The sequence below is a fragment of the Bos indicus x Bos taurus genome, chromosome 8 (genome assembly GCF_003369695.1).
Source record: "Bos indicus x Bos taurus breed Angus x Brahman F1 hybrid chromosome 8, Bos_hybrid_MaternalHap_v2.0, whole genome shotgun sequence".
Taxonomy (NCBI): domain Eukaryota; kingdom Metazoa; phylum Chordata; class Mammalia; order Artiodactyla; family Bovidae; genus Bos; species Bos indicus x Bos taurus.
In genome coordinates, this window is record NC_040083.1 from 6,604,665 (window position 1) to 6,617,897 (window position 13,233).

A 13,233-nucleotide genomic window follows, 5' to 3' on the forward strand; every position below is an offset into this window, starting at 1 on the left:
AAGTGAAGTCGCTCAGTTGTGTCTGACTCTTAGCGACCCCATGGACTGCAGTCTACCAGGCTGCCCATCCGTGGGATTTTCCAGGCAAGAGTCTGGCGTGGGGTGCCATTGCCTTCTCTACAAGTATATAAAATTATGTTTATATGGGACAACTAAGTGTGTGAGACATTTCAGAGTCATTATCCAATCTCTTAATCTTTTTTCAGTACCCATACATTTTTAGTTTTGCTACCTTGGGAGCCCTACTTCACTTACTAAGAAAAATTTGTTCAAAAAATTTATTTACATTAGGGTTTTCACTGAAAAATTCCATTTAAGATTTCACCACTCCCTTCCCTGGAAATTTAATATTTATTTTTCTTAACCAGTATATACAACACCATATAACATTATGATTTATTTAAAGTTGTTTATAGAATAAACATTTTAATGTAAAAATAATCTTAAAAAATAGAACACATTCTTTTCAGTTTTACTCAGTATTTGGGTTTAAATGTCTGCATAGTTTATTGATTTAAAAACAATAATTCAAAGCACAATGTATAGTGAAGGCCACCAGTACAAAGACTTCTCCATAAATTAAAAGCTTAAGCTACAGCTTTGAGCATTACAGTGGAAGACAGAGTAAGATAAATGATATTCCTCATACCTATATCACTAACTGGTTTGTTACCGCCACAAGTTATGAACACGATTGTGCCTAATTGTACAACTTAACTTTTCTTAGATTTTCACTGATGTTCACTTCTTGGTGTTTTTCAAGTATGTGGACATCTAGACAACAGTTCCTCATATTCAATCCACTCCTTAAAAGTGAAGGTAACAGATCTCTATGGCAGAATTAAAACAGAGCCATAATCTGACAACTCACCAATATCTCTAAGAAATCCATACTAATCTCACATGGATGGATTTTGCTCCACCTGGGAGCTTAAGAGCTAGCAGGCAGAATGAGGTACTTTTCAATATTTCTACAAGGAAATGATTGATTTGGAAATCTTGCATGTCATTATTATTAGCATTAATTATTGCTTGCAAATAGCATTACCCGAAGCAGGTGCATTTAATGATCCTGTCTTAAAATACCTGACAGGAAAAATGGCAAAATACCACAGCTATTTTTACCTCTTGTTATTATGGCTTTGAAAACACAAAAACAATCTTCAGTTGAGGCTGTCACAAAATTGGTTTCTTCTCAACATCTCTACATAGAACACTGAGTGACTCATGAAGATTAGAAGAAAAAAAAGTTTTACTAAAAGCAGGCATTTTTGAAATTGGCACAAATAAAGAAGGAATCTGAAAAAAATTACATTTGTATTTCTTTCTTAACAAGTGTGTCTTAAATACAACATTTTAGGAGTACTAACTATGCTTTTTTGCTATAGCTATTAAAAGTTTCATTCCTGAGATTTTTGGAGTCAAAATTTTTAAAGCAAGCACAGAGGAAAAGATGTTTTCACCAGATGGAAGGGTGAACTGTAGATCAACACCCCAGCCAGTTATTTTTTTTTCATTTTTCCATACATTAGCTTTTTCATTTGGGATATATTCATACAATAATTTACTCCTTACCTACTGGGCCCTACATATGCCATGTTCTCAAAGAGCTGAAATAGTCAGCTGAAAGATGGTGCGTAAGTAAAAGTTATTGTTACTAAATATGTGCCATTGTAGGTACCTTCCTTCTCTTAAAGTGTGAACATAGAGACAAAATGAGCTTTTTACATCTGCTTTGACTTAAATAACAATTCAAGTATCTCTTTTAAAATGAAGTTCTGAAGAATTAACATTTATGAATCACAAATTTAAATATATCTTCTGAAAGGCAGAATATTCCTGGAATATCCCTTGTTTAGACTATAAAGATCAAAACCTAGCTTTGGTTCATGTCATATTTTTGATAGTTCCTCATTTTTTAAAGTCTATATACTTAACTAATAATTTAGAGAAAATGAACATCACATGCGTGAAAGGAAGGCTTAAAACAGTAACATTTCACTTAAAAAGCTATATTCAATAGAAGATGGAGTACGTCATTTGTGCTTATTTTCAGTTAAAGCTGACATATAAGATGTTCACTGCATTTTCATGTGAAATGGGGTTGTGTCGTAATCTTGAAAATGAATTCCCTTAGAAGTTGTGATCTTCATAATAGCACCATTCAAAGCATCATCCTCGATGAGTGTTATTAATCCATTGGCAATCATTGAAGGGCTAAATATAAAGGGAAAATCAATATTTTAAAATTAAAGAATAAGCCATAATTGTCACATCACTTTGAGTTATTTTTGAAGTATCTATTACCTTTAACGAATAATTGGGAAATGTATGTAATGCAGCACTGTTACCTGAGTTTTTAATTCAATGAGATATTCACTGAATTATAAATTTCTGTAGATGTCCACACCTAAACTTCTGTTATTTTGATAAGAAGGATTCATAAATTTATCCTTATTATTTACATTGAGTAAATGATTATTTTCCCAACTTTAGCCTACAGAAGAATTTAGGCCTATCAGAAATATTCTTAGAGTAGAAATTTAAAGAATTGTCAGTTTAGTTACTCAGTCGTGTCTGACTCTTTGCCGTCCCATGGACTGCAGAATGCCAGGCCTCCCTGTCCATCACCAACTCCCAGAGCCTACTCAAACTCATGTTCATTGAGTCGGTGATGCCATCCAACCATCTCATCCTCTGTCGTCCCCTTCTCCTCCTGCCTTCAATCTTCCCCAGCATCAGGGTCTTTTCCAATAAGTCAGTTCTTCGCATCAGGTGGCCAAAGTATTGGAGTTTCAGCTTCAGCATCAGTCCTTCCAATGACTATTCAGGACTGATTTCCTTTAGGATGGACTGCTTGGATCTCCTTGCAGTCCAAGGGACTCTCAAGAGTCTTCTCCAACATCACAGTTCAAAAGCATCAATTCTTTGGTGCTCAGCTTTCTTTATAGTCCAAGTCTCACATCCATACATGACTACTGGAAAAACCATAGCCTTGACTAGACGGACCTTTGTTGACAAAGTAATGTCTCTGCTTTTTAATATGCTGTCTAGGTTGGTCAGAGTTCTTCTTCCAAAGAGCAAGTGCCTTTTAATTTCATGGCTGAAGTCACCATCTGCAGTGATTTTGGAGCCCAAGAAAATAAAGTCACTCACTGTTTCCATTGTTTCTCCATCTATTTGCCATTAAGTAATGAGACTGGATGCCATGATCTTCGTTTTCTGAATGTTGAGTTTTAAGCCAACTTTTTCACTCTCCTCTTTCACTTTCATCAAGAGGCTTTTTAGTTCTTCTTCACTTTCTGCCATAAGGTTAGTGTCATCACATATCTGAGGTTATTGATGTTTCTACCAGCAATCTTCATTCCAATTTGTGCTTCATCCAGCCCGGCATTTTTCATGACGTACTCTGCATGTAACTTAAATAAGCAGGGTGACAATATACAGCCTTAGCATACTCCTTTCCTGATTTGGAACCAGTCTGTTGTTCCATGTCCAGTTCTAACTGTTGCTTCTTGACCTGCGTACTGATTTCTCAGGAGGTAGAATTGTAGAAGGAGAAAGAATTTTAGAAGGAGAAAGAATTGTAGCCAACATTTGTTGAATGTCTATTATTTATCTGCTGCTGTTTTAAGTAACTTCCATTTATCAACTTGTTTGTAGACTTTTCAAAGTCCTGTAAGCTTGTTTTACGATCACTCCTATTCTACATGTGGGAAAACTGAAGTACCCAGAGGTTGACGGATAAGTTTGTGGTCGGTGGTGGAGTCAGGATTTGATACCGATGACTCCATCCTGTGAAATGTCAACTGCTTTAACTCAGACATGGTTAGGAAAGTGGTTGAAGTTAGGGGGCCACATGAAATGTCACGAAGGGTATATTTAAACATTGCTTGAATTCAGGCAGATAAGGTATCACTTCTTCGAAAGACAATTAAACATCACCTTTAAAAAAAATACTTCCTTATGGCTAAAGGTATTAATAATGCATTCTCTACATCTAAAAACAAAATTCATGATATATAACTAAAGTCTATTCAGAAACCCAGAAAAAAGTTTTTTTGCAGAGATTTTGCCAAATCAAAACTTTGAAGCTTGCATGAGTTTCTCAGATGTAAAAGCTAATTTTTTTCCCTTTTGATTGCTCATGTTTAGATAGCCCTTTGCTTTGTTATATTAAAGGAAGACAGGTATAGCTTTACTTACTCCAAAATTCCATAGTATTTCATCATATCCTTGATAGGACCCATGTATTCTATATATTTCCCCATGTTTTCTTCTTTTTCAATGGATTTGAGGATGGGCGTATCAACAAAGCCTGGGCAAATTGCGTTCAGTCTCACACCACTGTTCATGAGATTAGCAGCCATCTGTTAATTGGAAGTAGAAGGTTGCAGGTTTCAGGAGTTTCGTAAATGTATCATGTAGGATAAACTGATAATTAAAGCTAGTTAAAAGACTCTGATGTGAAAACCGCTAAACAGCTATCCTTCTAGCTCTATAAAGATGGCTCTGGTAAGGCTGATTTATGGCAGAAAGTAAAGGAATACAAAACTAAAGTGGTAAACTAATTCCCAAAAGCCTCACTTGATTACTTTCTAAAAAATTCAGTATTGTGCACTTCTGAAAATACTTGATTATCTAAAGTACTCTTACCTACTGAACACTGCAGGAAGCTGAAGGTAAGAAGCTAAGGCTCAGGTGGAAAGATGTATCTGTATGACTGAGCCCCTCCACTGTCCACCTGAAACTACCACAACACTGCTAATCAGCTATACCCCACCACACACATAAAAAGCTTAAAATAAAATAAAAAAAGAAGCTAAGGCTTTAGAATTGATATCCCAAGTTTTCTTTGAAATGGGTTGTATTAAAGTATTCTTACTTGCTTAAAAATACATTTAGTGGAAAATTTTAGGACTTTGATTATTCTAAAGACATTTAGTAATTGACACTATCTGGAAGACAATTTTTAAGTATTTTCAGACTAACATCTTTTGGCTTAATTTTCAACCTATAGATTTTATCTGAACTATTTGTAAAACAAAATGTAAGTCGTTTGTAGATTCTTTTTTCTTCCTTGCTAAAATTTACTCTTAAGACCTCAAATCAATACTCACAGCACTTTCAAGTTTATCTGTGGACAAACACAGAGTAGAAAGAAATCTGAGTTGCCTGATGTGGACTAGGGTCAAACAAAACAATGCTCTGCTTTCTTGTTTCAGCTCCTCTACCATAAACACGCATCCTTTTCAGGGTACTTGCCCAGGTTTTTCTCATCTTTATGCTTTTTGTTGGTGATTTTACTATTTGAAATGCTTTCAAGGCATAGTGCTAAAGTGCTGTCTAGTATTTCTAAGTGCAAGAAGGCTGCAATGTGCCTTATGGGAGAAAATACATACATTAGAGGAGCTTTCTTCAGGTGTGAGGTACAAATGCTATTGGCCATGCTGTTAATAATACAATACATATTACACACAATACATATTAAATAAGGTGTCTTTAAATAGAAATAAACTTAATGCTATTGAACAAGACATTGTGACAAGTTCCTTGCAGGAACTTAACCCCAAATTTCCCTTAAAAGCAATAGTTCAGTATCCTCTAATTCAGTGTTTGCAAGTGATTTTACAGAACATAACTAATGAATCATGAGCATCAACTGTACAAGTTCCAGTCTTGTAACTGTAAATGCAACATTTCTGGTCTTTGCTTTGATTTACTTTGCTTCCCTGGTGGCTCAGCAGTAAAGGATCCACCTGCAATGTAGGAGCTGCAGGAGACATGGGTTTGATCCCTGTGTCAGGAAGATCCCCTGCAGGAGGGCATGGCAACCCATGCCAGTTATTCTTGTCTGGAGAATGCCATGGACAGGGGAGCCTGGCGGGCTACAGTACATGGGGTCGCAAAGAGTCTGACACCAGTGAAGCAACTTAGCATGCATGCATGAATGTACTTTGCTTTGTAATGTGTTCATTAAAAGTTGATTTAAAGATTTAAGACTTTGCAAGGTAAAATTTCCAATCAGTTTCAATTAACAGTGTGACAGCTGCTCATCTTCCTTTTTTACTGAACATTTACCATTCACCATCTGCTTTCTCTATGCCTATCATTTCTTGCTATTAATGATTTCCTCGTCATCAGGCCCCTCTCTCTGTCTCAACTAGACTAACCACTGCAGAGGTCTCTCAACTGCTCTTTCGTCTTCTACTTTTGTCCTCTCTCATACATTTTCTTTGTTTTGTCTTTTGGCAGCACCACATGGCTTGAGGGATCTTAGTTCCCTGACCAGGGACTGAACCCTCACCCCTGGCAGTGAGAGTGCAAAATCATAACCACTGGATCACCAGGAAATTCCCATACATTCTCTAAATAGTAGCAAGAATGATCCTCTTCACATGGAAATATAATCTTGTCTCTCCTGTGCAGAAAAGACCCAATGACGGCTATACTTAGAATAAAGTCCAAGTTCATGACTTTGATCCATAAGTCGCCTTTGGTCTGGTTCTTGCTTACACCTCCGATCAATCATCCTTCTACTTTACCCTTGTTCATCAGGCTCCACTTAAGCTGTACATTTGTTTTCAATTATTATAAAAAGGTACATCATACTATCAATGCATGTGGTCAGTTACGGCTAAAATATTTTTCTAAGCTCCTCACACATTTACCCTATATCTCTATGGGGACAGAATCCTTGACAATGCTACCAGGTAAAAGCTAGCCTCACCCCTTTCTCCATCCTCCAGGCTCTGACTCATTTTTACCATATCGTCAAGATAAGTAATGCCTTGAGCATTTAAGGAAGTCTTATAGTTAATGGTTTTTTAATTTGGAGTCAATTTCAAAAATAAAGGCTATCTTTTTGTTTTTTTAATCCTTAAGGATTTTTTCAGTAACCTGTGTTTAGAATCTACTTCATGTTAAAATAATCTACTCTATAGTTGGCCCTTTATGTTACCTGGAAACTATTTTTAATAATAAATAAGGATGAGATGGTTAGCTAGTATCACCAACTCAAAGGACATTAATTTCACTATTTCACTAGTATCACCAACTCAAAGGACATTAATTTCACTATTTCTGGGAAATAGTGAAAGGCCAAGGAAGTCTGGCATGCTGCAGTCCATGGGATCACAGAGAGTCAGATGTGGCTTAGTGACTGAACAACAACACTGAAGTATAATTTACTTTTCTATCTTTAAATGTATCAAAAAAAATTTTAAAGCAAATTTTGTTGTTTTTTTTTTTTTTTTCATAAAAATGTAAACATACAACACACTCTACCTGCACTTTTTCTGCCCCCTTTTTTTTTTGATCATACCATGCAGCATGTGTGATCTTAGTTCCTTGACCAAAGATTGAACCCATGCCCCCTGCATTGGAAGCGAGGAATCTCAACAACTGGACCACCAGGGAAGTCCCTAAATGTACTGAATTTTAACTCTGCTCCCCTCTACTTTATAGAGCTCATCTGTCACATTTGCCCAGAAAGAGAAAGAGAGATTGTGGCTGTGTTCTCACCGCTGCCGAGCGTGTGAATCCAACTATGCCATGTTTTGAAGCACAATAAACAGGCTGCTGTGCAACAGGCATGAGCCCTGAAACAGACAAATAAAAACCAAAAACAATTTTATTAAAAAAAAGCAGACAAACCTCAACAATTGCTGTGAAAATAAATAATCTGTGCCTGTTCCATTTTAAGATTAATCTTAGAGAATACTCTAAGGTCATCATTGGACAACTTTGTAAAACTCACTAGTCCTAGCATCGTATACTTCTAGCATGACCTCTGCTCTATTGTTCTGAATTTACAGTTGGTAAGTTACAGCCTAGAGATACAGACAAGGGTGATATAAAAGTTTATCTGCCTCCCTGACAAAGTCAAGAAAAGTTGACCTTATCTAAAACACCAAAAGAATCATCTTGAAATCCAGTAAGTTATTATCTAATTTTCAGTTTTTAAGCCTGGATTTTAAAAAGTGTATATTCTACATTTTTTAAGGCTGAAGGAATTTAGATAGCTTAAGCAGGATTTGGAGGGTTTTATTTGTCTTCATTTTAAGTTGGTCAGCGTTTCTCTGCCCTGAACTGCCCTGAAAGATGCCTCTAAGTGTTGAAGAAAATTAAAAATTAACTTCTTTTGATTCGGAGGTAGCAGATGCCTAGATCTCATTCCATGACTTAGGAAAAGAAAACCAGAAACAAAAATGTTTGATCCTATTTTATTTCCTTTCATAATTACATGCTCAACAACAGAATTCAAGCAATTTTACAATTGGCTTAATTTTCCATAGACATGCAATAGTAACTGTTCAAATATATGATTAAATTCACAGTCCAGGAAAAGATAGCATTGTAGCATATATAGTATCTTTTCTCGCCTACCTCCCAGCCCAACAGCACCTCCCACCCAAAGAAACGAAAAAAGAAAAACAAACTTTACTGTAGATATTTGTACTATCAAACATTTTTTTTTGAAAATTTTTTTTCTGTTTTATGGGAGTATAGCCAATTAACAATGTTGTGATACTTTCAGGAAAACAGTGAAGGGTCTCAGCCATACATATACATGTATCCAGGAGAAGGCAATGGCACCCCACTCCAGTACTCTTGCCTGGAAAATCCCATGGACGGAGGAGCCTGGTAGGCTGCAGTCCATGGGGTCGCTAAGAGTTGGGCACGACTGAGTGACTTCACTTTTACTTTTCATTTTCATGCTTTGGAGAAGGAAATGGCAACCCACTCCAGTGTTCTTGCCTGGAGAATCCCAGGAACGGGGGAGCCTGGTGGGCTGCCGCCTATGGGGTCACACAGAGTTGGACACGACTGAAGTGACTTAGCAGCAGCATTCTTCCCCAAACTCCCCTGGATGGGAGAGGATTTGGAGGGAGACAGTAGGTCCTTGTTAGTTATCAATTTCAAATATAGCAGTATGTACATGTCCATCACAAATTCCCTAACACAGGGAGGCCTGGCATGCTGTGATTCATGGGGTCGCAAAGAGTCGGACACGACTGAGCGACTGAACTGAACTGAACTGAACTGAACTATCCCTTCTCCCATCCTTCCCCCGAGCAACCTTAAGTCCGTGCTCTATGTCTGTGAATCTGTTTTCCAAGTAAGTTCACTTTTATTTCTAATTGTCAATTGTCAATTGTCTATCTCAATCAACAGTGAAACTTAATTACAGCCATTTTTCTATCTTGGCTTTTAACTTCCTGAGCTAACGTGCTCTATCATTTTTAAAATTTGTGCCTTCTCCAAATCAGGAAGCAGTAATCCCTGATTACTATAATGTTATTACTATCAAATATCATGCTAATACTACTAAATGATTCTGCTGAGACGTGCTCACCTCCACCCAGCTAACTAGTCCCAGAACAAGACGGATGGATCATGAGCCGGTTATGCCAAAGTTCAGCGAACCTTAACCACTTCCTGGGTGCCTGCCAGGTCTCAATTTATGAAGTATGTTTGCTCAAGAGCAGTTTAAATCCCTGGGATGGTAGATCACACAGAGTGCATCCACCCAGTGATCTCAAAGCATGGAACATGTGGTTCTCCTTTTCGTTTTGTTTTTGTTCAGTAACATGTGCAAGTTAATTAAGGTCTTCAGTGTCAGTCAACAAGAAAGAATTAATGATTCTTTCACAGATGTATTAGGCATACAGGTGTATTAAGAGATCAAGATAAAGCAAATAAACAGGTACAGTCAGACACTTCTGCTTCTTGTTCTTGTAAGTTAGTTACTGTTCTACCGTCTCCCTCAATGTTTATGAGGCCAAGGCAATGGTTGAAGGTGGTGTTCACAGACAGCAGGAAATGCAGAGTGAACCTGAATCAGAGATAAGCTAGTTGACAGCCACAAAACCCAGAAGGACTCTGTTCACAGATGTTGTCAAAGATGAAGGTGGAGTGAATTTCTGTTACATATGTGGGAGCAGTGAACTTCCGAACCCAAACTAGTTCTAAGTGTCACAGCAGTGAAGGAGATCTAATATTGTTGTGTTGCTTCTAAGGAGCAAGCTGCGAAACGCACTTTGCTTTAAAGGTATATTGGAGACGCAATCAGAATTTGTCTGCATCTTTGAAGTGGCGCTTGGTCTTGTAACTCTCCTAGCATTCCAGTGATATTTTCACTGTGATCCTGCGAAATGTTTCCTCTTGCTCTGCTTTCACTTTCTGGTATTAGATCAAAGGCTGCATAAATCCTTTTCAGACATTCAAAAACCAAACATCCTTTTAAGATATTTTTACAGCTTGGTGGTATAACTGGCATAAAATAAACTGCACATATTTAAAGTGTGTGGTTTGATAAGTTTTGACATATGTCGACACCCACGAAACCATGACCACAATCAAGATAGGAACACAAACATCCCCCAAAAGTTTCCTTGTGCGTACTCTGTCATCCCTTCCTTCTGCCTTTCCCTCCCCTCTAAGCAACCACTGATCTGTTCTGCGTCACTATAGATTAGAAGTTTATATAAATATAAGCACACAATGTAAACTTTTCTATCTGGATTCTTTCAGGATAATTCTTATGGGATTCATCCCATGTTGTAATGTCTATCAATAGCTCATTTCTCTTTCTTTCTTTTTCTGAATAGTATTACACTGTAAGGGTATACCTATCAATTGCGTATACCTTGCTCTTTTGATAGATATATTCAGTTCGGAGGATGATAAAAGAAAGAAAATTCTATTTTTCAATTATTTTATTTAGGCAAGTTGTAGTTAACTTAGTTAAATAGTTTTTCTTTATCTCCCACTACATGCAGATTTTAACTATTGCTTTTTACGTTTCGAACAGCTAAAGATCCTACAGGGTTTTGTCCCCAGCTTGCCAACTGACTTTCAATGTTGACATTTGCTCTTTCTCCCTCAGTTTGCTGCTTTGGAAAGGAAGGCTAAAGGGAGAGAGAAAAGTGTTGTGTTTTTTTTTTTTTTGACAATGACTTTAACTGAGGTTGAAATGTTTCAGAAATCCAATATTTTCTCTTGGATCTCACGATCCAAGTATAAACATTATTTCTGTTGCAGTCAACTTCAGTGTTGGTTAACCATACTCTGTTACTGACCTTAGACTCACAGCACTAACATATACTCATATATGGTTTCTACATGCTTCACATAAAAATCTGTTCTGAGGCTAGAAATAAGGGTCAGCACAGAGAATTGTTCAGGGTGTGTCCAATATGACTCTGGGATCACCACTCACATGGTAGTTTGTAGAAATTGTGCCCCACAGAGTTCCTGCAGTTTATAACCTGCACAACCATGCATGGAAGCCCTCTGTGGTAGAGGAAGATGAACCAGTGGAGGTAGGAAGAAAACAAGTTAAGCATCGTGTCATAGAAATTAAAGATGGAAATATTTTAAGAAGCCTATATTGATTACTTTTATCAAGTGCAGAATCGAAAGAGAATCACTTTTCTTTGAGATATTAACAAGTCTCAAAATCTCTCATCTAAAAATTGTAGCTGTCACCCAAAAGTAAATAAAAATAAAAAACTGGTGCCAAAAAATCCATGATGAACAACAACAAAAAATCAAACTTAAAAAAATAAATAAAAATAGTAGCCCTCTTGGTTTCACCTCTCTCCAGCTACCTCTGCGTAGCTCCATAGTTCACCCTAATCAGGCTTTCATCTGACCAATCCAGTCAAACAGATCTTGTGGAGGTTGCCAGTGACCTATGTCTGCTAAGGCTAAGCCTTCATCTTCCTGGACACTTTCCTCAGCAGCAACCAACACAGTGAATTAAGCTCTCCTCAAAACACTTCCCTCCTTTCGCTGGTGTCCTTCTGCCTCACGCTTGCTAGCAGTTCCTCCTCCTCCTCAACCAGACCCAGGAATAGGCTGGAGGACCCAAGAGCTGACCTTGGCCCTCTCTGCCTTTTAAAATAATTTTTTTTATTTATTTATTTTTGGCTGCCTTGGGTCTTCCTTGCTGCGTGGGCTTTCTCTAGACTCAGAGAGTGGGAGCCACCGTCTAGTGTACAGGCTTCTCCCTGCAGTATCTTCTCTTGTTGCAGAAATTGGATCTAGGTGCATGAGCTCTATGGTTGCAGCTCCTGGGCTCTAGAGCATGGCTCAAAAGTTGTGGTGCACAGCTTAGTTGCTCCAAGGCATGTGGGATTCTTCCTAGACCAGAGGTCAAACCCATGTGCCTGCATTGGCAGGAAGATGCTTTACCACTCACTGAGCTACCAAGGAAGTCCCTGTCTTTCTATGCACACTTTTCCCCTATGTGACTTTATCCACTCCTGTGGATGAAATTCATTCTCTCAATGTCTCTTTCATTCTCCCTCTCTCACACAAACACACATGATTTTTAAATTTAAATTCCACATTTCCAGCCAGGATCTCTTCCTCTGTCTCGAGACTTCCCATTAGTTTTCTTCCCTTAAAACACAGTGTGTGCTAATTCAAAAGCTTTTATAGGAGTGAATTCATTTTAGAAATATGTGTTTGGTACCAATTAGGTGCCAAATAGAATGAAAACATGTTTTAAATTGTTAGTTATAAATGTATAAAACCAAGGGAAGGATCACCATTTGACCAGAATGTCATCTCTTATATTATTTAACCATTTAAAAATGTCCTTTTAATTGAATTTGTTGAGAGGAATTACAGGAGTTTGGATCTGGGGTGCCAGAGTAGCTGATCTCAAATCCTGAATCCACCACAGTGAGCTCTACCTTTGGAGGGGTTACTTCTGGATACTGTGGTGTTTTCCTTGTGTGAACTTGAGGAGTAATAGTAGCCATTGTGAGTCCTAAATGAGCTAATTTACACAAAATACTTAAAACTGTGCGTACCACATAAGAAGTTCTACCTACCATTTGCTGTTATTTTTCTATAAATGCAAATAAAATTTTAAGATGAAACATCTCAAAGTCTTGTTTTATTAATTAGTTTACCTGTTTCTCCACAGTGCACCTTTTTATGAAAATGTATCTTTTACACTAAAATGCCACGAATCTGGTACAGGATCCTAACTGGATTTGGTTTCTGACCCTTGGCCAACTGTGGACTGTTGCTAATCCTAATTCAAAAGTCTTTACAGAGTGCCTTCATTTAAGAACTATGTATTCAGTAACTTTAAATACAAAGGATAATGAAGTAGTATTTCAAATATGCTCTGTTGAAATGCGTAAACCAAACTGGAGGGCCCCTTGTGCAGGGGTAGGGTAGAACTTTGATATTCAACCAGCCAGATGACCC

General features: G+C 37.5%; 1 protein-coding gene across 1 annotated transcript in view; it reads right to left on the minus strand.

The window, feature by feature from the left end:
* Positions 1–456: 456 nt before the first annotated feature.
* The window catches only part of HPGD (15-hydroxyprostaglandin dehydrogenase), a 37,050-nt gene continuing 24,273 nt past the window's right edge, over positions 457–13,233 (minus strand). Inside the window, exons 5-7 of the mRNA XM_027548970.1 lie at positions 7,525–7,601; positions 4,207–4,370; positions 457–2,217 (exon numbers count right to left, since the gene is read on the minus strand). Of these exons, the coding sequence (XP_027404771.1) occupies positions 2,079–2,217; positions 4,207–4,370; positions 7,525–7,601 (380 nt within the window). The 3' untranslated portion in view covers positions 457–2,078. The remainder of the gene's footprint in view (positions 2,218–4,206; positions 4,371–7,524; positions 7,602–13,233) is intronic.